At 39.1% G+C, this 21,338-nt stretch overlaps 1 protein-coding gene across 13 annotated transcripts in view; it reads right to left on the reverse strand.

Annotated features, from left to right (window-relative positions):
* The window catches only part of CELF1 (CUGBP Elav-like family member 1), a 62,807-nt gene that overhangs the window by 5,925 nt on the left and 35,544 nt on the right, over positions 1–21,338 (reverse strand). For 3 of the 13 annotated variants that reach the window (XM_071558586.1, XM_071558587.1, XM_071558581.1), the window contains 12 exons: positions 20,389–20,576; positions 19,902–19,984; positions 19,445–19,493; positions 16,353–16,487; positions 16,089–16,168; positions 15,550–15,711; positions 14,112–14,193; positions 10,996–11,124; positions 6,106–6,219; positions 5,737–5,922; positions 4,730–4,873; positions 2,912–3,079 (listed from right to left, as the gene is read on the reverse strand). In XM_071558586.1, the coding sequence (XP_071414687.1) occupies positions 2,952–3,079; positions 4,730–4,873; positions 5,737–5,922; positions 6,106–6,219; positions 10,996–11,124; positions 14,112–14,193; positions 15,550–15,711; positions 16,089–16,168; positions 16,353–16,487; positions 19,445–19,493; positions 19,902–19,984; positions 20,389–20,566 (1,470 nt within the window). In that variant the 5' untranslated portion in view covers positions 20,567–20,576 and the 3' untranslated portion in view covers positions 2,912–2,951. The remainder of the gene's footprint in view (positions 1–2,911; positions 3,080–4,729; positions 4,874–5,736; positions 5,923–6,105; positions 6,220–10,995; positions 11,125–14,111; positions 14,194–15,549; positions 15,712–16,088; positions 16,169–16,352; positions 16,488–19,444; positions 19,494–19,901; positions 19,985–20,388; positions 20,577–21,338) is intronic. The other 10 variants (XM_071558585.1, XM_071558580.1, XM_071558584.1 and 7 more) reach the window with 7 other exon arrangements.

Here is a 21,338-nt window from a genome sequence, read left to right on the forward strand (position 1 = left end):
GCAACATCTTCAGCTGGTGAAAACTGATGCAGCTCTACTGAAGAGAGCTGAACTGCACTGATTCAAACCATCTGAGGATCACATCTTTTAAAATTTAACCTGCATAGATTTATTTTCCTTTTCTTTTTGGCAATACTTATAGTTATGCCAGTAAGGCACAAGAGCTAGCCCAAGTTAGGTGACTTAAGGTGATTATGTATGGAAGGAGTCACTGACCAAACTAAGCCCCAGTGTAGTCTGGAGAATCTCCTAAAGTCAAAAGAAGTCACACCTATTTGCCACAATGCCAGGATTGATCTGTCAGTTACAGCATTGAGGACACACTATAAGATGAAGTAGCTAAAATACCAACTTTGGGCAACTGAAATGACTAGTAAACAGGCCAGAGAATCAGGTTAAAAGAAAAAACAGGACAAAGGTCTTGGATAGTACAGTGGGGTAGGGTGCAAAGAAGGTAAGAGTGACTGTAGAGACCCCAGAGCACAGTGCTCTCCTCCACTGGTTCACAGCATTCATCTTCCTTATTTAGCAGTTGTTGGGCTGCAAATAGGCCACTGAAAATCAGTAGTTTCAATCATGCACATCATTATGTGTGTAAAACAATCACATTCAGGATTCTACAAAACCCTGGCCTTTTTTTCCAGTGAAATAATTTAGGTAATAAATATTCTCCACCCTGGAGCGGTATAAAACTTCTATAAAAATAGAAACAACATTCTTGGTTACAGCAGGTTGCACTTGGAGCAGCTGCTCCCAACTATGTTTTTTTTCCCGTTTTTTTCTTTTTTTTTTTTGAAAAGTATATTATTTATATATATATATAAAAATCCCATTATCACCCTGGAGGCCTTCACACTCCAACACTCTTTTCTCAGAAAACCAGGACACATCTTTCCCATGTGCAGAATTCAAGTGTACATGGTTCACTTCAGTGTATGTTTACGTTTCTAGAGAGTTTCAAATAATTAACATAGAAGAGTACCACATGCCAGCACAACTGGGAAATTTGGCAATCTGGCCTTTGAAACTTTGTCACCACAAAATTAGTTGAATAATACTAATAGATTTATCTGCCTCCATCAATATGGACAGACTGACATCAACTGTTTGATTTTCAGCCTAGGAATTGGAAAGGGTTCCCCTTGGATGTGACAGGTCAGGCCTTGTATTTTTGAGGTTTGAGATCCGAGGGGGCCCAGTTCCTGGAAATGCCCAACATTCATAGATCATGGCATACAAGTCCAGATTCTGACTGAGATCTCAAGTTTGATGGGTTTAGTGCTCCTCCTCCTGGTGGAGCAGAACACAAAGTCCTGAACCCCACCTCTGAACCATGCATTCATCATCTAGCAGCTGGCTCCCAGGCTGCAGTGTTAATTGGTGTCCTGAGAAACAGCCTCACAAACCCGGAATACAAAGAAAACAAGGAAAAGGAGAAAATATCAAGTAAATTGAACCTCTGTTATAGACATACAGAAATTGTAAACTTCATCTTGTGACAGAGGTGGTTATAAAATGGAACTCTACATGAATTTCTTAAAACAGCTCAGGCCAGAGTGTCAAAAGTCCTTTGAGCCCCCTTAAACTGGTGAATAACAGAGGCCTTTAGCAATGCATTAGCAATTTCACTAGTATGCAGAAAGTGTATGTTCACTTAAGGGGTGTGTTCAATTTTCCTTCAATATAGAAGATAACAGCTAGTACCAAAAGGCAGAAAAAGACTGAATGGCTCAATATTCTGGTTCCACAGCTCCTGTGTTAGCCTGTTCTGCACTGGTGCACACCACCTTAAAGGAAAACTGCAGTATAAAGATACACCAAATTACCAGACCAAGTCACTGCACAAATTATTTTGTTTGTTAAAAAAACCCCAAACCAACAAAACAAGAAAAAAAACAAACAAAAAAAACCCCAACAAAAAAAGAAGTTACTTCAATACACAATCAGCACTTACATAATGGTATCTCTGCAAAAAAGGACACTATTCCACAGGAATGGGGAATGTGATAAACTGTTAAGAGGAAAAATTGTCAAAAAATTCTCCAAGTCACCAGGGATCAAAAGCTTGTTTTGAGCTCCAGATGTATTCATCCAGACTAAGCTATATCTACTTTTCCACAAAATCTAGATCAAGTACATTGGGTAAGTTTTCTTACATACAGAGAAATTCACTGCATCTCATTAATATTCCACTATAAATGGACAGTGAAATTTTCTGGGCAGAGACATTATCTAGTAATTTTATAAAGTGCTGTGTACATTCACAATGCTATACAAACACTATTTTATATACAGGGGGGAAAAAAATCACTGCAGTTTTCCTCTGGCTTGTTAATGTGTTCACCCTTTTAGGTTGTCTCCTGCTTTAGAGACGATTTACTAAATCCCCACCACAGCATACAGTGAAGAAAATTTCCAAGAGCGGATGGGGCATGACAAAGGCTACGTGGAGTAGGTTCTTCTTCATCCAAGACTGTCCTCCTTCCCTATCTTTGTTTTCATCAGCTGTTCTGTGTTATTTCTGATTTCCCTTCTGCTTTCTACCCAAGGCAGCATGGTGTCAGTTTCTGCTGCTCCGTTTAACCTTCTCTCCCCACCCCCCAAGGAGCTGGCATTGGTCCTTCTCAACACACACTGGTTACAAACACAGCAAACTTCAAATAAGGGAGGAAAAAAAAACAAACCCCAAAACTAAACAAAAAACCTCAGTGATATGGCACCTAAACTCCAAAGTAAAACACTGGAAACAAAAGCACAAACTTGTCCTCCATCCGAAGCGGGATTCTCAGCAGAGGCTGCAGCAGTCTTCAAGGGAAGATGTGCCAGATAGAAGGCATGGATCAGCTTCCAGGACTGTAAAAACACAGCCTTAGGGCTTCGAATCACTTAAGTGCGCTCTTCTCCAACTTACCAGAAGATCCTTCTCACTCCAGTCCCGGAGGGGAGGGTGCTCAGTATGGCTTGCTGTCATTCTTAGAGCGCTTGAGCTGTACTTTCAGACGCTTCATGCCGATCTGAAAGCCGTTCATTGACTGAATGGCAGCCTGTGCAGAGACAGGATTGTCGTAACTTACAAAACCTGAAGAAAGGAAAACGCAATTACACCATGACAAAGGTGCCCAGAACAGCTACTCACAATTGCAAATGCAGGCACTCACACGGTCAGAGAGGCTTACATGAAATGCCACTTTCAGAAGCTCCTAACTGTTTTGGACTCTCCCTAGTAACTTCTTACTAAGGGTTCTCAAACAAAGCATTGTTTTCTTACATAAGGAACTTTGGCCAAAAGGTACACAAAGCTCAGGAAATTAAAATAACATATTCTAGTCCATCAACAAAAATAAGTACTGCTGTTTGTTTTACAAGAACTCAGATCTGGAAGAAAACAAAAACTGGAAAATGTTAATCTATATGCAAGAGCTCATTAAAGATACAAGACTGAAATCACTCTCATGGTATTATGGGAGCAGGTTTGTTTGGAGTGAAATAGCTGTCAAAGGAGTGTAACACTTGTACCACTATTATGTTTAAGTTTCTTTTGAATCATTCCTGGAAAAGATGATCCTCAAAATAAACTTCTCTAAGGTTTTGAAGGAGCCTATTTTAAATTATTCCAGTCAGTGGCTGGAGTGGAAATAACTCCCATTCCAGTCAGTTACCTGGAATCGGCTGCCAGGTGCTAACTGTCCATAATATGCAGGTGTTATAGCTGAAATAACTGTATATTTTTGTATTCTCACAAAACATCAGATTGTCCACATCTTTTGGATCAAATAAAAAAAAATTCAGGCTATTATGCAGACACAAAGCTACCAAAACAATAGAGAAAGGCTCACTTCTATTCAGTCACAAGAAATCTCCATCTATAAAAACAGTCACAAGAGCTTACAGCACTACAAAAATGCAATATGGTGGCCACAATAAGTACAGATTAAGATATTAATAGAAATAATTCATAATTATAATGAATAATGGCTGAAAAGACAGAAACAGGGAAGAACTATACCATGACTACAGTCTGCAAACACAAATCATAATCACAGAATTATTCAGAATTGAAAGGGATCCACAAGAAGTGCCAGGTCCAATTCTTAGGTGAACGGCCCACATGGAGTTTGAACCCATGACCCTGATGCTATTGGAGCACCATCTCTAACCCACTGAGCTAAACTTGGAATGAATCATCTAGGGCCAGAATAGTATAATGAGGCATAATACTAGGAAATTGGGAAAATTCAAAAAGTCACCATGAGAATCAGGAAAAAACAGGTTATTGCTGGAAGTACTTGGTTTATTTATTTTTAAGGAAGATAAAGATTCCCTCATTGACTTAAAAGCTAGTCTAGACAATATACTGTAAAGGAGACTACTAAAAAAAGCCACCTTTCTACAGATAACGGTTTTTAGAATGACAGAATATACCAAACTGGAAAGGATCCACAAGGATCATTGAAGTCCCTGCACAGGACAGCCGCAAGAATCACACCATGTGTCTCAGGGCATTGTTCAAACACTTATTGAACTGTCAGGCTTGGTACCACTTTCTTGGGGAGCCTCTTCCAGTGCTTAAGCACTCTCTGGGTAAAGAACCTTTTCCTACTATGCAACCTAAACCTCCCTGATACAGCCTCACGCCATTCCCTTAAGTCCTGTCATGAGTCATTAGAGAGAACAGATGAATGCCTGCCCCTCCACTTCCCCTTGTGAGGAAGCTGTAGATCCAACGTACCAAAACACTTGCTTAGATTGGTCTGCTTATCAATGAAAACCTTGGCAGAGACAACATTTCCAAATGGCATGAACATCTGCAGCAGATCCTGATCCCCAAACTCCTGGGGAAGATGGTAGATGAACAGATTGGCTCCCTCTGGACCTTCAAACAACAAGCAGGAATGTAAGTTCAGAAAAAGCACAGATAACACAGGCCCACTGCACAAAAAAGGGGTGAAGGAGTCACTCAAGACAAATTTTCTAGATAAAACAATGAAACTGCTGTTTATACTTCTGCAGAGCACTTGATTACAGAATAAATTCGCATGACTCTTTGTAGGAATTGATCATTGAAATAATTCTAGCTCTTCTTCACCATTTTTGTTTGTGATTTACACATTGTGCCAAAACTGGTTCAGAGATCTTTGCTGTAATGAAAGCTGAACAATAAGTTTGAATCCCAAATGTTGACTAAACCAGAAATGGCTACACAAAGCTTGCAGTCTCAAAGCACTTAAGTGAATCTCAATACAAAATACAAATAATTGCATTGCTTGTAATGACAGATTCTTTTCTAAACATCTTACATATTCCGCTGAAAACTTTCTCCTACAGTCTTCATTACTTTACACTACATATTAAATTGAACCTGAATCTGAAGATTGAAGAGATTGGCATAAGTATCTGTGGAAAAAGCTGAAGGACCAAGAAAACACCTTAACCAAACCACATCTGATTCTCTGACAGTAGGATATGTCAGGCTGCAGACTTGCACTCCTTCCCTCTGAGAAAACAGAGTATGATTGCGAAGTGTTTAAGACTAGAACAATCCTGTGAGAAACCTCCTGTACAAAAACTACTTTGGGCAGCCCTTTACAGAAAGATCTCACAGGTCTTCCTTCCTTACCTTCAGTAACCCCAGAATTCCAAAAAAAATGAAAGATCTGCAGATAAGGTAGCTGCAAAAGGGCTAAACTTGCCTTTTTGAAACCCCCTCTGAAGTTCTTCGTACAAATTTCTGCCTACCTTCTTTTTGGCTTCCTGCTGCACCAATACTCTGCTGTGTTAAGAGACTCTGGTTATAGAGTGTGGGCAGTGCAGCAGCAGCATATTGCTGGATTCCAGAATAAGCCTGTGTGAGGGCTTCCATTGTGCTACCTGTCCCATTTGAAAGACCACCACTGCCAAGTCCTCCATTTAAGGCTGCCATTCCTGTATAAGAAAGAGAAAATAAAAGATGAGTGAGTGCTTCCGCTGAGCCAGATGAATAGCCTTTCAAATACTCTGCACTATTACAAAAAGCAGGGGGCAGAAAAAATAACCCCACAGAACACTAGCACAGGCTGAGGAATGATAATCAGCTATGCCCCCAACCCACCACAACACATAACTCACCTGCTAAAGAGCTAACGTTAAGTCCTGCGGTAGCCCCTGCCAGCGTCTGCAATGCTCCAAGAGAAGCCATTGGATTAACAGAGGAGCTGCTACTGGAGCTAGGTGAGGAACCTGCTATTAAAATAAAATAATTAAACTTCAAGCAGTATTCTTTGGTCCTGATAATTCAGCTTCTTTGTTATTTCTGTAGAAAAGGCTAGGAAGGAACAGATGAAGGCGACACAGAATAATTCTTGTAAAAAATAATCCCATTTGACAGATGAGAACACCATTTGAAAAACCCCCAAACTTATCCCCAATAAAATAGTAGCAGTGAAGGAAAAAACAATTAGAGAGCAAAGTAAAAGACAGAATGGATGTCTTCCCTACTTTAAAAGGTTGTAATTTTAAATAAATTCTGTTAAACCACTATAAGAAGTTGGACACAGTTAATTTAGTTTAGCTGCCCTGATCCCAAAATTTCTTTAGGCAATGTAAGAAATGTAGTGAAGATACCAAGAAAATTTAAGACTTTGGTTTATTTTTATCTTTATTCTGTGTACATAGGAATTGTTATACAAAGTCATCACCCCTTTTATGGTGATGACTGAAGGCAGATAAGTAACAGCAGAGCAGAAATACAGGGCAATTACAAAGGAATGGTTCTTATGCATAGCCTATAGACAGCGCAGCCATTTGTGAATCTAGGACTTTTTCAGTGAAAGGCAATGTCTTTCTAAAAAAAGCCACAGTTTTCATTTACCAATTTCAGTGCCTTTTGAACACCTAATTGTTGGACTGTACTATGTTCTAAGGCACGTCTTCTGCAATTTAATCATGTACTATGGCAAAGAAGTATCTTTTTTTATTTTTGAACTGTCAGCTGACAACTTGGCCTGATATCCAGCAATTCTTTTCTTGAAATATCTAATGACTGTTCTTTCCCTATTCACCTTCATCACAACACTAATATATTTGGAGGCTTTAATCATGTCCTTCTCCCGTGTCAGTCCTCCATTTTTCAGGTTGTTGCTCCTAATCTGGAAGGAGTTCCACAGTTCTAGTCATCATTTCTGTTCTTCTGGGGTTTTGTGTTATATTTTAGATCAGCAAACAGTCCACAGCAGTGGGCATGGAAAACCAGTATCACTTTATACATGTCCTTTACTCCATCCCTAATTCTTAACATTGTTTCTGTGCAGTTTTTGGTGCATGTTTGGGGACTTTTTCTTGCTACTAAGGCTATGTTTTCTAAAATCTATCTATTGAGTTCTATCTAGTCAAAAAGATTACTTATGAAAGTAGCTCAAACTAGTTTAGAAAGTTTTCAGAAAATTTGAATATGTAATAAAGAACATCTAGGAAAGACAGTGAAACTTGGACATCAAGTAACAACTTGGGGAGGCAGGTAAACTGAGGGAACAGTAAGTCTGTCCTAATTCAGTCATCTAGCATCCAAGACATGAGCCAAGGAGAACTTAAATTCAGGCAATTAATCTGATTCAACTCTATCAGTCAGGTTGACTTAAAACAGAAATACTATGATATCTCTGAAAACAATTCTGCTGGAGACACCCTAAGGCCAGCAAAATCATCTAGGCTTTGCTGGACCTTTGATGGTTGCCTTCAGAAGGAGGAGGAATGGAAATATACCTCAGCATTTGCAACCAGTCTGTTTTGCTCTGGAGCAGACAATTCTTACTGGTGTCAGTCAGAAAGATGACAGACAAGACATTCCAATCCAGAGATACTTCTATAATATTTTCTGGAATGTTCCTTTCACAAGCTAGCAGTTTAGGTGAGTTTATCTAAGGCATGGTCTCTGCAAAATTAATTACAGCAGGCTACAGCAGAAGACCATTCAGTTCCAAAGAGCAGTCGATCTTCGGCAAGGTTCAAAGTTTTGCTTCATCCTATTCTACATCAAAATACACAATACTGCTTGGAACTACCTAAACAAAAGTGTCTGAAATGGTTAGAAAGACAGGACAACAACAATACTTAATACCACTGAGTTCAACAATTCTGATATTGAGCCTATCCATAGTCCACAGACTGCACTGTGTGGACTGCCAAGTTGCCCAGGCACAAACAGTATTACTGTAGATGAAAGAAAATCAAAAAGGTTTTTTGCATAAGGACTGCCTGGATTTTTCCACCAATTATGCAATTTGAGGAGAGATGTCCAAATAAGCATTAGGTAAACATTTGGATGAAAGATGGAGAGAAGTCGAGGTGGTCATCTCATCTGCACTTAGGTTTAAGAGGTTATCACAGTAGATGTAGCCTTATGTCCCACAGACAAGGCAGGTGTTTACAATACATGGTACTGAACTGCTGTATGTTGAGTTTCCACGAGGTCTAGTTGTCATTCAGGAAGGATAAATATTTTCTGTGTGGATTCCAACAGCCTTCTATGTGAACATATACAGAATGAATGCACATACAAATATTAATCATAAGAGAACTTCAAGTTTGCTTTTGTAAGAGATAACAGTAGCTCAGACTAAAGAGTTAAATAAAGCTTTATAATTACAGGAAATATGAGATTGACTGTGTGTGTATATATTGAGGCTTCCCCTCACCCCAATTTAAGTACAGTTTTAAAAGGTGAAGTATATTCATATCTCTAAGGAAAAGCACTGACACTGTTTAAGAGTTTGATGTCAGAGACTACTTATAGACCATATATCCTCTAATACTTTTTCTTTTGAACAAAGCTCATCTCAACTCTTTAAAATTATACTTGAAATTAAGTTTAAAGAGCAATAAATACTACCTGCTTCATGTTACAAACCTGTGAAGAGTGAACTGATACATCTGTATAGAACATTAACCCAAATGTCCTGTCATGATAACTTAATTGTTGACACACAATCATTTATTCATATGACAGTGATCAGGTTATTTGGATTCAGCACAGAAATACTTAGAAATGAGCTGCTCCCCTCTCCCTAACACCTCCATCAGCATGATCAAAAACAGAACACAGTCCTGAACTGTTTCTTATCAAGGGAAAACGAACTTGCAGAGTTCTGTGTAACAGCCAAAATTCACAGAGGGGAAACCAATTCTAAAGAGTCATACAACAGTAACATAACTTAAGTTGAAAGGGACCTCTGTGGATCATCCAGTCTAACAGTCTGCTCAGATTTGGTCTAACTTCTGAGTTGGGTCACCCTTTTTAGGGTCCTTTCCAACTGCACCCTCAGTCTCTTAAATGATGGAGATTCCACAGCCCCTCTGGCACCTCTGGTTCCTGAGCTTAATCATTCTTGCCATTAATTTTCTTTTTCTATCTAGTCAGAATTTTCCCTGTTGCAGCTTGTGTCCATTGCCCTTGTCCTTTACTGCACACTTCTGAGAAGAGGCTGTCTCTGCCTTTTCTAGCGCATCTGACATTTGAACTTCACAACCTGGCAGCCCCTTTCTCTACCTCAACAAAACAGACACCAAACTTGTTCCAGTCATTAGACAAGACAGCCAATGAGGAAATCTTAAGTTCTAAACACCACTCACAACAAATTGTAACCTGGCAATTTCAGCTCTGCACTGCATGAGGAAATATAGGATAAATTGCCAGATAAATTCGGCTTCATGCTTTCTTTACGATAAAGAAGCATTAGTGGGTTATAAATGCAGCTCTTCTGTAGTCTCAACTATTTGTTATTTTTTGTTGGTTTGTTTGTTTTTTTAATTATAAAATAAAATACATAGCCGGGAGTCAAGACAAATTTTAAAATTTTAATACTTTAAGTATGCAGACCACAAAATTTTTATGTAAAAAAATGTCCAGAAACAGAATACTCTGAACTAAATTCTTTCTTGGGAATTTCTCTTAAGTAGAAAACTGGGAGTTAATTTACGGATTTGCACAAACATGTGACAAAGTTTTCTAAACAGCTTTTCCTTGTAATCTCTTGGTCCAGCTCCTTGGTTCTACACAATTCAAAAAGGATTTAAAACCCCCTTCGACTCCCTTTGGTCTCTCACAATCACAGATGATGTCAACTTTATAGGCTGGATGACACAGATGGTGGAAAATTGACACCCTGGAAATACAGGGTCTCCCATTCCATGTCAGGATTTAGTAATAACTCAAAATAGGATAGAAAATAACTGAGTAGAATACTGATCCTCATTTGTGGTAAAAACGGGGCATGTCTGCTCTAAGCATAACTGATTTTTTTTTCTTGCTTGTTGCTTATAAGGAGCACGTTTTAACACTACAGTAGCAAAAGAACACTACTTGAACATTTTAGTATGTCTGCTTAATGTACATAATCCAAAGTTTAAAAGCCCAAACAAAACACAAAAAAGCCACAGAAGAGGAAGATATTGACTTATTTTTATGTGCAGCTCATACACTAAGTTCTTTCTAGACAACTACTTTTCAGTAAATGTGCTAGGTGTCTGTTTATTCCACTTCTATGAGGATGTTGATATAGTATCCTTTTCTTCATTTATGGAATATAAACTGTACTGTTCTAGTGCACAGAATGCATTACTTCATGCTTAAGGCATTTTCTGTTTCCATGTTGAGAGGAATGGAGTACATCTGCCACAGTGCCTGCCTAAGACCATAGATAAACCAAGTACGTGATGAGATTGTAAAAACATAATGGGAAGGAGGTCACCTACCCTTCTGCTTCACTATGACCTCAAAAATTCTTTTTACTCTAAATTAATCTGACCATTTGGAAGAAGGAACACAGCAGCCAAAAAAGTCTTTGCTGATGGCAAAGATATCTACCCTAAACAGAGGGCAGTGAATCTACTAGTAGAACTGTTTATGCATTAAAGAATCAACATGAAAGTGACAAAAAGGGATAGACAAAAGAGATGAGAGCTATCCCGAAACTGCTAAGGCAACCCATGTCATAACACACTACAGCACAGGCAGTCTCTTACCTGAGCTCGTGAGCACACTCAGGGGACTGCTGGAGGAAGTGAGGGCAGCGGTACCACTCGGTGTGTTCTGAGCTGCACTGGCTGCAGCTGCTAACGCAGCCAGGTTCTGTAACTGCATTGCATTCAGTCCTGCAACACATTGAAGAATGCAGAGTTTCTCCTGTAATAGTCACCATCAACCAAGCCTAACAGATCCAGCAAACTCAGGACATTACAAGGGAGTAACAGGAAGGTGCTTAAAAGCAAAAGGCTTAATACTAGTTACTGATCTTTCCTACATTGCGATTCCTTGCTTTTCTACATCATGATCCCTTTGCCCAGATAGATGTGATTTGGTAAAAGGCCAGGTATTCATTATCCCAGATGTAGACTACAGAGTACAGAAATTTTGAAGGTGTGTTCTCTCCAGTCACAAAAGCATAGCAGTTTTAAATGAGAGTTAAGTCAGGATCTGACAGCTCATGTGCAAGTTGGACAACTTGTCTTGACACCAGGCCAATACCCTCCTCCACTCTCGTGTCCCTCTACTCCCTTTGAATGGGAAGAACAGTAACTTCAAAATTCTTTCAAGAAGACCTCACACCACAGTGGCCACAAAGTCACACCTTTAACACACCACCAGCTGAGCATCAGCATGTTTTGTTTGCTCACCCTGTCAGTGAAGAAACAACACTCAATTGTGAGATAACTGTTAAGTGGCAACTCCAGATCACAAGATTAACCAATATATGAGTAGGCTAGTTAGCTGGTCACAGTGGTAAGGAAGACAGGAAACATCATGTTGTGGGTAGGCAGCAAGGAATACCGCAGGGGGAGGAAGGTACCTTTGTGTTCGTGAACTTTTACAGGTCAATTTACTCATTTCACTCATGTTCATTTTGAGTCACCATTTTTTAGTGAAATCATTTGGTCAGTACTGGCATCAAATTTTGCCCTATTTACCTGCCACAGGATTATCATTGCAATAGATGCCTTCCTGAACTCTTTATTTTAGCCAACCTTTAGTAGACTTGCTCCGTTCTTCCAATTCTGTCTCTCTTCCCTTTTTCCTTATTTTCCATTTTTTGTCTCTACCTTTGCTTATTTTAACAATTCCAAATATTCCCTAATATTTCTTCCCAATACAATTAAAACCAAAATTAAACTAATTGCGATTAATTTAACAACATCAAAATATCATAGGCAGAGGTGGCAACTCATCTTTTGAACACAGTAAGAGCTTGGTGGCAAAGCACATATCTCAAATTATTAAAAGCTTGGTTTTGTAATCTAAGCATGTAAACAGACAACATAAAAACATCAGTGACAATGCAGTATAAACTAATTATTTTCTAAAATACTTCCACTACCTTTAGTACAGTTTGTTTGGCTTTTAAACTATTTTTGAATTGTCTTCTCTTTGTGACAGGGTCTGTTTCCCTACCCAAGTTTAGTACCCAAAACAAAGTGATTCTGCCTTTATTTAGATTCAAGGTGCCATTGTAACATAAAAGAATGAAGTCAAAATAAAAAATTTTATTCTTTGCCTTTATTGTGCTACAGAGCGTTAAAAGTGCAAGTATTGGAGCTAATGAAGAAGAGAGCAGCTTGCTTCCTTACTGAAGCAGTCTGTTATGTGCATACTGCACCTGTCCTCTTGTCATCACACTGTTTTCCCATCTGCTTTCAAACAGGGTAGAGATTAAATTTTGTCTACAAAGTCTGATATAGTTCAGGATCTAATTACCTATTTAATTTCTCTTTCTATGAATTTCGAGAAAGGAGCTGAAGTATTAACAGGACTTTGAAATGACAACTTTTTCTGTAAGGAATCACAGACCTGGAATAATTTGTTCAAAACACCATGCAATATGCTATTTATATATCAGATTTCTCAATTTTTAAGTTTTTGTTTTGTTTTTTTCTTTTAAATAGAGAAGAGAGAATTACCCTAGAAACTTCAGGGGCAATCTCAGCTAGTTAGGTCCTTTCCTCTGACCCAGTCCTTATTGCTGTACTTTCTCCTTTATTACACCTTGCTTTTTAACAGACACAAGAGAGGGTAAAAGAGTATCACATGCATAACAAAATCCATTATAGATCACCACCACACAGGACACTAATGAAACTGATTCTAAAAAAAATTGCTTTTTGCAGGTGTCTTAGATCTAAGAGCTCTGAAGAGGTCTAACATGAAAGAAGTCAATATAGGAAGCTGACATTAGAATCAACTTCAAGTATAAAATCAAAGCTCTTACAATTAAAAACATAACACTGCAAAGCTTGTAATTGTTACTGATTGGTGCACCAACACAAGTCAGACGTACAAAGACCCTTATAGATCAACCTCTGCACAGACAGAGTGCCTGATATTGGGACCTACTATAAACTCCAGGAGGCAATTTTAAAGTTTGAAGTGTTCAGTATTAAATCAAAAACTATCGGTTTTTTTATGCTGCAGAAGAATTTAGAGAATGTGGTGAATGGATTTACTAACAGGTGTTTTACTATTCCCAATCCTGGGAAGACAGAAGGGACAATCAACTTATAGCCCCAGTACTGCTATACTTAGTGAATATTCTGGCTTGCAGTTCACAGCAAGGAATTTGGCTCACACCTATTAAACTGGTATTTCCCTAAAAGCATTGGCATAATTAATTGTAATTCAAATGAATGAATGAAAGAACCTGAATAAAGAACTAGCTCACATTCCTAACCACATTGTATTGTCAACTTAAATGATTTGTTCTCAAATACATCGCAAATAGAAAAACTAAGAATCTGTTATCACTGAAACATATGCCTTAGTGCCTATTTCAAAACACACTTCTTCACACACGTACCAGTGTGGATGAAAAAAAACATAGAGACCACTCTTTTTGTTATCCATAAGGGAAGGTAATTTTAAATGCCAGAGGTTAGAGAGATACCACCACTTACCTTGGGGGCAATAGTTTACTAAGATTAAGAAAAAACATCCACACTTGTAGCAGACGAGTCTTCATTCCAAAGGAGTGGGTAAACTCAGGACAACTTAAGTCCAATTACACTAATGTATCTACAGTCTTTTAGCTACTTTCTCTACCCCTGTCCTCTTTTGTTTGGCACCAAATTTGTCTTCTGGTGGAAAAACTCACCTCCCATTGGGTGGAGGCTGCTCAATGTGTTCAGGTTCCCAGATGAAGCAGCTGCTGTCTGCTGAAGGAGCTGCAAATAAAGCTAGACATTACACCAAAAAACAAAACAAGAGTGAGAGTGAGGGCTGGCTCTGCTTCTGGGAGAAACTGCATCACACCACAGCCAGAGCGCCGTCACAAATGAATTCCTGCTGCCCATGCACCACATCACAGCAAAGCGTTAAGAGAACTCCCCTTGCGCAACACAGCCAGAGCACCACCACAGTGAAAATCCATGTAGCCCATGCATCCCATGGCAGCCAAAGCAACAGCACAATGCTTTCCTCACTCAACATCATCAATGGTGAGGGAAAATTGTAGCTAATACACCGAGACAAAAACAGCAGAACCAGTAGTGTGAGAAAGAATTCCTGCTCAAAGCACCTAGGCAGGATTGCCACCCCTAAGGATATGCTACCTCATGGCAGACTTTACAGCTGACACTGCCAGCATGGGACAAATGGCAATGCCATATCAAAACAAAAAAAACCCCAACAAAATCATGAGAGAGAACCTCTTCTGCTTTCCTTATGCACACTGACATGAGAGACATTTTTCATGCCTCAGCTCAGAAGCTAGAGATTTCCAATTCCTTTCTCCATTAACCAGTTATTATAAAAAAATTCCAATCTATCACAACTAAAGCGGTAGTAAGAGAATTGCCCCATTTCAGCTACACAGCACACCAATAATGAAATGAATTTTTCTTTTTCTGCTCTTCAGATCTCATTTTACATGAATACAGTTCTCAGAGCTACTCTGGCAACCCATGTAAGAGTCAGAGCACATCAGTCTATGAAAAGTTCATCCTTTAAGGACCCAGCAAAATCAGAGACAAACAGCTAATCTACCAGTCTGTTGCATCACTTCTGCTAAAGAGAGTAGTTTCTCTCTACTTTCTGTATGTTTTTTTTGTTTATTTTTTGGGGTTTTGTTGTTTGGATTTTTCTACTCTGCTTTCACTCTGATCAGCTTTTCTACCTGGACAGTACTGAGTACTGCTCCAGGTTTCCTTGGAAGAGGATGAGAGAAATAAAGGCTGAAAAAGGAAAAGTTATAAAAGACCACAAGAACTATTTCATCAGACAGATGTGAAAAGGGCACTTATATGGGTAAACTTCAAGGTTATAACATATAAAGAAAAAGCAAAGTCATTCTACAGAATGCAGGAGAAAAACCCCAAGGTTTCAGTAATTAGGGCTACTGTGACTGGGGTTGAAATCCTCCCTTAAATGTATCCTGTCTAGATGTTAGAGCATAGCAATCTCAGCCCTCTCATCCACAAAATGGGCTCCCCTCTCTATCAGGAGCCTTCTAAAAATGAATACATTAAAAACTGCAAGACAGTCAGACACGGCAGTTCCTGAAGAGATGAAAAGAACCCAAATCAGGAACTCACTGCTAAGTACTGGGGTCCAAGTGTGTTGAGACCAGCCAGATTTCCCCATATTGAGGCAGCACTGATCTGTTGCATTTGTTGCTGGAGTTGCTGAGCAATTCGTTTCTGCTCTTTGTCCTTCTGTGTGTCTGCAAATTTTACCACAATGGGAGAAGAGCAACCCTGCAAACAGCAATTCAAACAATTACATACTTGCTATCCCCAGCAGTCATAAAAATACTGCATTAAGACCCAGTCATTGGCAGCATTTCTCTCCCCTCCATACACACATGTATATATTTTCAAAAAGTACATTTCATTAGAGGCTTAAAATCTTGTTTGCTTTTAATTCTATTTTGCATTTTATAATTTTCTCTGCAGGTGAAATTTCCATCTCAAACTCTTAAAATAGAAGCAGAACAAACACAAAGGTCCAGGAGCAGTATTTGTGAAGAAACACTCACTGCCCTTATCCTTCTCTATGCCCACTGGTCTCTTAAACTCCATAGTGACTGCCTGACAAATTACATCTGCTCCTGACCCCCACTAACATGGTTTACCTCCATGGTTTGTGCTTGGTGCATTGCTTTGATTGCTGTTTGTGCCATGGCTCTTGTTGTAAAAGTCACAAATGCACAACCTGGGGAAAGAATAAAAAGTAACCAAATTTTTCACTACATCCCCAATTACCAGGATGAATACAGAAATGAAAGTTTCTACTGGGGAGGGAGAGGGTATAGTTGGGAATCATAGAAAAAGCTGAAACACCAAATTAAGCTGCAAAAGGCAGTATCCTTGAACTGCCAAGAATGCTTCCTGCTTACCTCTGCTCAGACCATCTGGGCCCCGTAATATCCTGCATTCTTCAATCTGCCCAAAGGGGGAGAACATCACTCGGATATCATTTTCATTGCACTTCTTGGAAATCATTCCAATAAACAACTTCCTATCTTCTACTGCTAAGAAATCAAAAAATAAAGAGTATTACCAGCAAATATGTGCTTACTAGATCTTATTTTGTCAAGTCTTTTCTATTACCCTGTATTTAGGGTAGAAGCTTATCGCAACCAGATTCCCAATAATGGACTGTGTTTTTTCTCCTCTTCATCCTTGGCCTCTTCTATCTTCAGACTATCAACACATCTAACCACATACAAACAAGCAAGTGAACTGCAAAAAGCTGCTTTCTAGCCTCTTCAGCATACCAATCACTTAAATTTAGATGTATCTATTTCTTCATGCTCCCCTCTCAACAGTGCAAGCAATGGCAGTTGCTAAAACAGAACAGTTTTACTTCTGTTAGTGATATGTTCACTCTGATCTGCATCAAAGCACAAAAATAACACCCCAAATCGAACCATTCACTGTGTGGTGCTGCATCTTGTCTCTGAATGCTGATGCTATTAGGTATATTAGAGTTGAAGAATACCTATTAGTGTCCAGATTATTTTAAAAAAAATGGGTCAGAAAGACATTTCTCTAACTTTTCAGTTAGCAGTTACTAATGTCAGTTAAAAGTCATTTGAGGGAGTGGGATAAATTTGAATTCAGAGGAGAATTTTATACCTCTTGATTTACTTATTATGGAGGCCAATCACTGCTGAAGCACTTGTAGAGGATAAAGCATTTTATGCACAGTATCACTTGAAAATATAAAACAGTTTAGGAATACAACACTCATCACAATATAAAATACAGTATGATGAAGGCTATAGCACAATTTGAAGCTGCAAAAAAGTCTTCTATTCAGTGCCACGGTGAGGGGAAATAAGTTTACTGGTTGAGTCTGCTATGATGCTAGAAAGGAAAACTCCAGACTACTCCAGCTGACATCACTTTAATGGACTATTAAATCTTAATGTTTTACTCAGTTCTCTGCTCCTAGAGCAGAAAGCTGCTTTCCAATATTTTTCACAGCCCATTTTAGGTCAAGAGATCCAGAATCCCTTTCATTAATGGCAAGTTTAAATCCTCTCTTAACCAATGCTTTATTTATTGTTGTCACTTATGCTTCTTACTAAAACTCATATAATTATGCAATAGTCTCAGAATTATCACCCTAAAATACATTAAATACCATTTTCCTTTCCATTATTTTCCCAGGATATTTGTGTGTGTGTGTGTCTGTGTTCAAAGCAAGAGCTGTTTTAGTTTAGAGAACTTATTCTGTTCTCCTCCCAACAATACTTCAAAAGAATTGCTCCTTTCTAGATATATTTACACAGAAACTTATTCTGTATACACATGGAGGAATCTGCAGATGGAATTATTCCTACTATATGTTACCCATACATTCCATCTTCTCTTTTCAATTATCCTAAGATGTAAGCTTTCTGAAACAAGGATTCTCTTCATCATGATGCAACACTAATCTTATAGAAACTACTGCAAAATAAGAAAATCAAATTCAGCTAAGCCTAGAAAGGCTGAAGCTACAAAATGCTAACCACTTTCTTTTTTTATGTTGCAGCAATATATATAGATACACATATATTTGAACATGCACGTATGTATGTAAACTCAAAATGGAAATGTATCCATAAATGATCATCAATGGTGGATGCTAAATTCTTAATCCACTGGAAATGTCCAGTGTGCAGAAATAGTCAGTTTTGTTTCTCTACTGAACTATTGTTAATTCTCAACCTTTTGTGTATATTACAAGAAGTAGTTTTGACTCCCTAGCTGCAACAGGCCTTGCTTCAAATTGGACAAGAACCTGAAAAAGCACTTCTAGATTTCATAGAATAATAGGATCATTTGGGTGGAAACAACCTTAAAGATCATCTCGTTCCAAGTCCCTGACACAGGCAGGGACACCTTCCACTAGACCAGGCAGCTCAAAGCCCCATGCATCCACATCTTCATCACTTCCAGGCATGGGGCATCCACAGCTACTCTGGGCAACCTGTTCCAGTGTCTCATATCCTCACAGTAAATAACTTCTGCCTAATATTTAATTTAAATATCTTTCAGTTTAATACTGTTATCCCTTGTGCTATCGCTACACTCCCGGATAAACAATCCCTCCCTGTCTTTCTTGTAGGCCTCCTTTAGGTACTGTAAGGTCTCCCGGGAGCCTTCTCTTCTGCAGGCTGAACAACCTCAGCTCTGTCAGTCTGTCCTCATAGGGGAGGTGCTCCAGACCCCTGATCGTCTTCATGGCTGTCCCCTGGACATGCTTGATCAGGTCCATGACTTATGCTGAGGTTCCCAGGGCTGAATGCAGTACTACAGGTGGGGTCTCAGTGGAGTAGAGTGGGAGAATCACCCTCCTTGACCTGTTAGCCCTTCTACTGATGCAGCCCAGAATATGGCTGGCTTTCTGGGCTGCAACTGCATGTTGCCAGTTTATGTTCAGTGTTTCATCTATAAATATCCCCAAGTCCTCCTCTTCAGGGCTGCTCTCAATCCACTCCTCACTCAGTCTGTACCCATGTTTGCAGGACCTTGCACTTGGCCTGGCTGAACTTCATGAGGTAGGCACAGGCCCACCCCTCCAGCCTGTCAAGGCTCCTCTGGATGGCATCCCTTCCCTCCGGAGTATCAACCACAGCACTCAGCTTGACATCATCCATGACCTTGCTGAGGGTGCACTCAATCCCACTGTCCATGTACCCAACAAAGATTTAAACCACCTTAGTACAAAGAACTCACTGGATGTTTCCCTAATTGACAACATGGTTCTACCACAAGCAGCAGCAGTGGGAGATACTCTGAGTCATGGAATTTTAGAGACATCATTCACACTACCTACTATATCCAAAACACACCTTTCTCTTTTAATTTTTTTCTTTTAAAAAAATGAGGCTTCCAATTCAAGACTTCATCAAAAGCTGTTCAACAAAAGGAAAACCCTCAAGCTTCCCAATTAGCATAAATAATGGCACCAAACTTAGACTTTAGTAAAGCTTACCATTACTCTTTTCACTGTCAGCTGGTTTCATCTGGATAGGATGGTGCATCTAAAAGGTAAAAAAGATTATTTCATCCTAGATACATCCACTTCATATTATATGAAATACATCCCATAAGAATTGCAGAAGAAAATACAGCCTACATTGCCTCTAGAGAGGTGCATATGTAACATTACATAAATTCCTAGAAAGAAAGGCTTTTCTAATTATATGCCATCATTACTCCTCAGAGAGTATTATAAAAGTCATGCCCACCCACTTCACTACCATATTATTCTCTTAAATGCTCCAAAATTCCCTTAAGATCTGTTATCACATAGATCTCATAACATTGATCTTTTGAATAGTTCCTTTAAAACATTATTTGAGGGAAAGACAACACATGTTTGTACTTCAGTGGTGCCAAAGCTCAGAACAACAAGATGAGTCATGAAGAAAGCAAGGCTTTGCACTTACCCCTGGGAGGATCTTCATGTTGTGAAGAGCATTCTGTGCTTCTAGTGCAGCTTTACGGGTATAAAATGTAACAAAACAGCACCCTGCAATTAAAACAAAATGCTATCCAAGAAAGAACACTAAATCTTGACATGGCTGTATAGAAATAGCAAATCCCACTCCCATCCTTCCAATGCAAAATGCATTCCATTACAATGCTGTGGAGCAACAGAGTATTCTTTTGATGTTCTGCTCCATATTCCTCACGCATCCTCATCACTACTCAGCTTTAAATAAAAATATGATTTTCCTCAGCTCAGCTAATGACTGGATTCAAGTGTAATTAGACAAATACACTTAAGGACTATAAAGCCCAGGCTTGCATGCACATCTGGTCACACAGAGCTCCAACACACAGGGATCTCTGAATAAGCAAACAGCTAAGGCTGCAACTCTGCGAAGCTGGCTGAAACCCCAAGCGTCACATGAGAAGTACCGAAGTTCTCACCTTTGCTTTGAGGAGGGTTTTGGCTCCTGTCCCTCAAGACATTGATTTCATAGACAGCACCATACTGTTCAAAAAGTTCTCTTAGATCCTTCTCACACCAGCTCCGCGGGACTTGACCCACAAACATCTTGATAGCATCTAGATCAGGCTGGTCTGGGTGATCCAGTGTGCCATTCATTTTCTTTGACCTATGAAAAACATGAAGGAATTTTTGGTTTATGTCTTCCACAGATTCTAGACAAAAGCGTGCTTAGAGCAAGATAAAAAAATATGTCTACACATACATAAATGTAAACGATTAAAATATACACATAAAGAGAGACTTTTGCACATGCCCAGTACTGCACACAGGAGAATATTCACACTCATTGGCAATCTGTGTACTTGGAAATCAAACACACTCTACACAGCTGTTTAAAACTCTGTTCCTAGAACGTGGTCAACATCTGGGATTCAAGATAGAAAGCTGCTGAGATAATTGAAAAATGTCACTAGTTCAACCATGTAAAATTTTATAGATAAAGAAACTGGAACAGAAAGGAACCTACACTCAAGCCTACTCGCAAACTACTGAAGTTATCAGTAACCACTGAAAATGGTTATAAATGATTTTAAATGTTAGCAGCTGTAACTGTTTCCCAAGGTGAAGATCCATCTTGAAAGAGAGAAACAGATACAAATGACCAGATGAAAAGTTTCTTCAAAGGTGTACAAGGCAACACCTCTTCATGAAACTAGGGAGCTTTCAGCAAAAATTAGCAAAAAACCAGGCTTAGATTGTACACAAACAGGTTGGGATTGGACAAGCCAGTTAGTTACAAACTGAATGAGGTTGAGTAATGGCAGGATGTCAACAAAGAAAAAGGTCACTTCTTAGACTACCACACAGAAGTTTTCAGTATGGGAATCTTCAATAGGTTTCAAGGCATTATATCTAGCCATACCAACAG

This window comes from Pithys albifrons, chromosome 6 (genome assembly GCF_047495875.1).
Source record: "Pithys albifrons albifrons isolate INPA30051 chromosome 6, PitAlb_v1, whole genome shotgun sequence".
Lineage (NCBI taxonomy): Eukaryota > Metazoa > Chordata > Aves > Passeriformes > Thamnophilidae > Pithys > Pithys albifrons.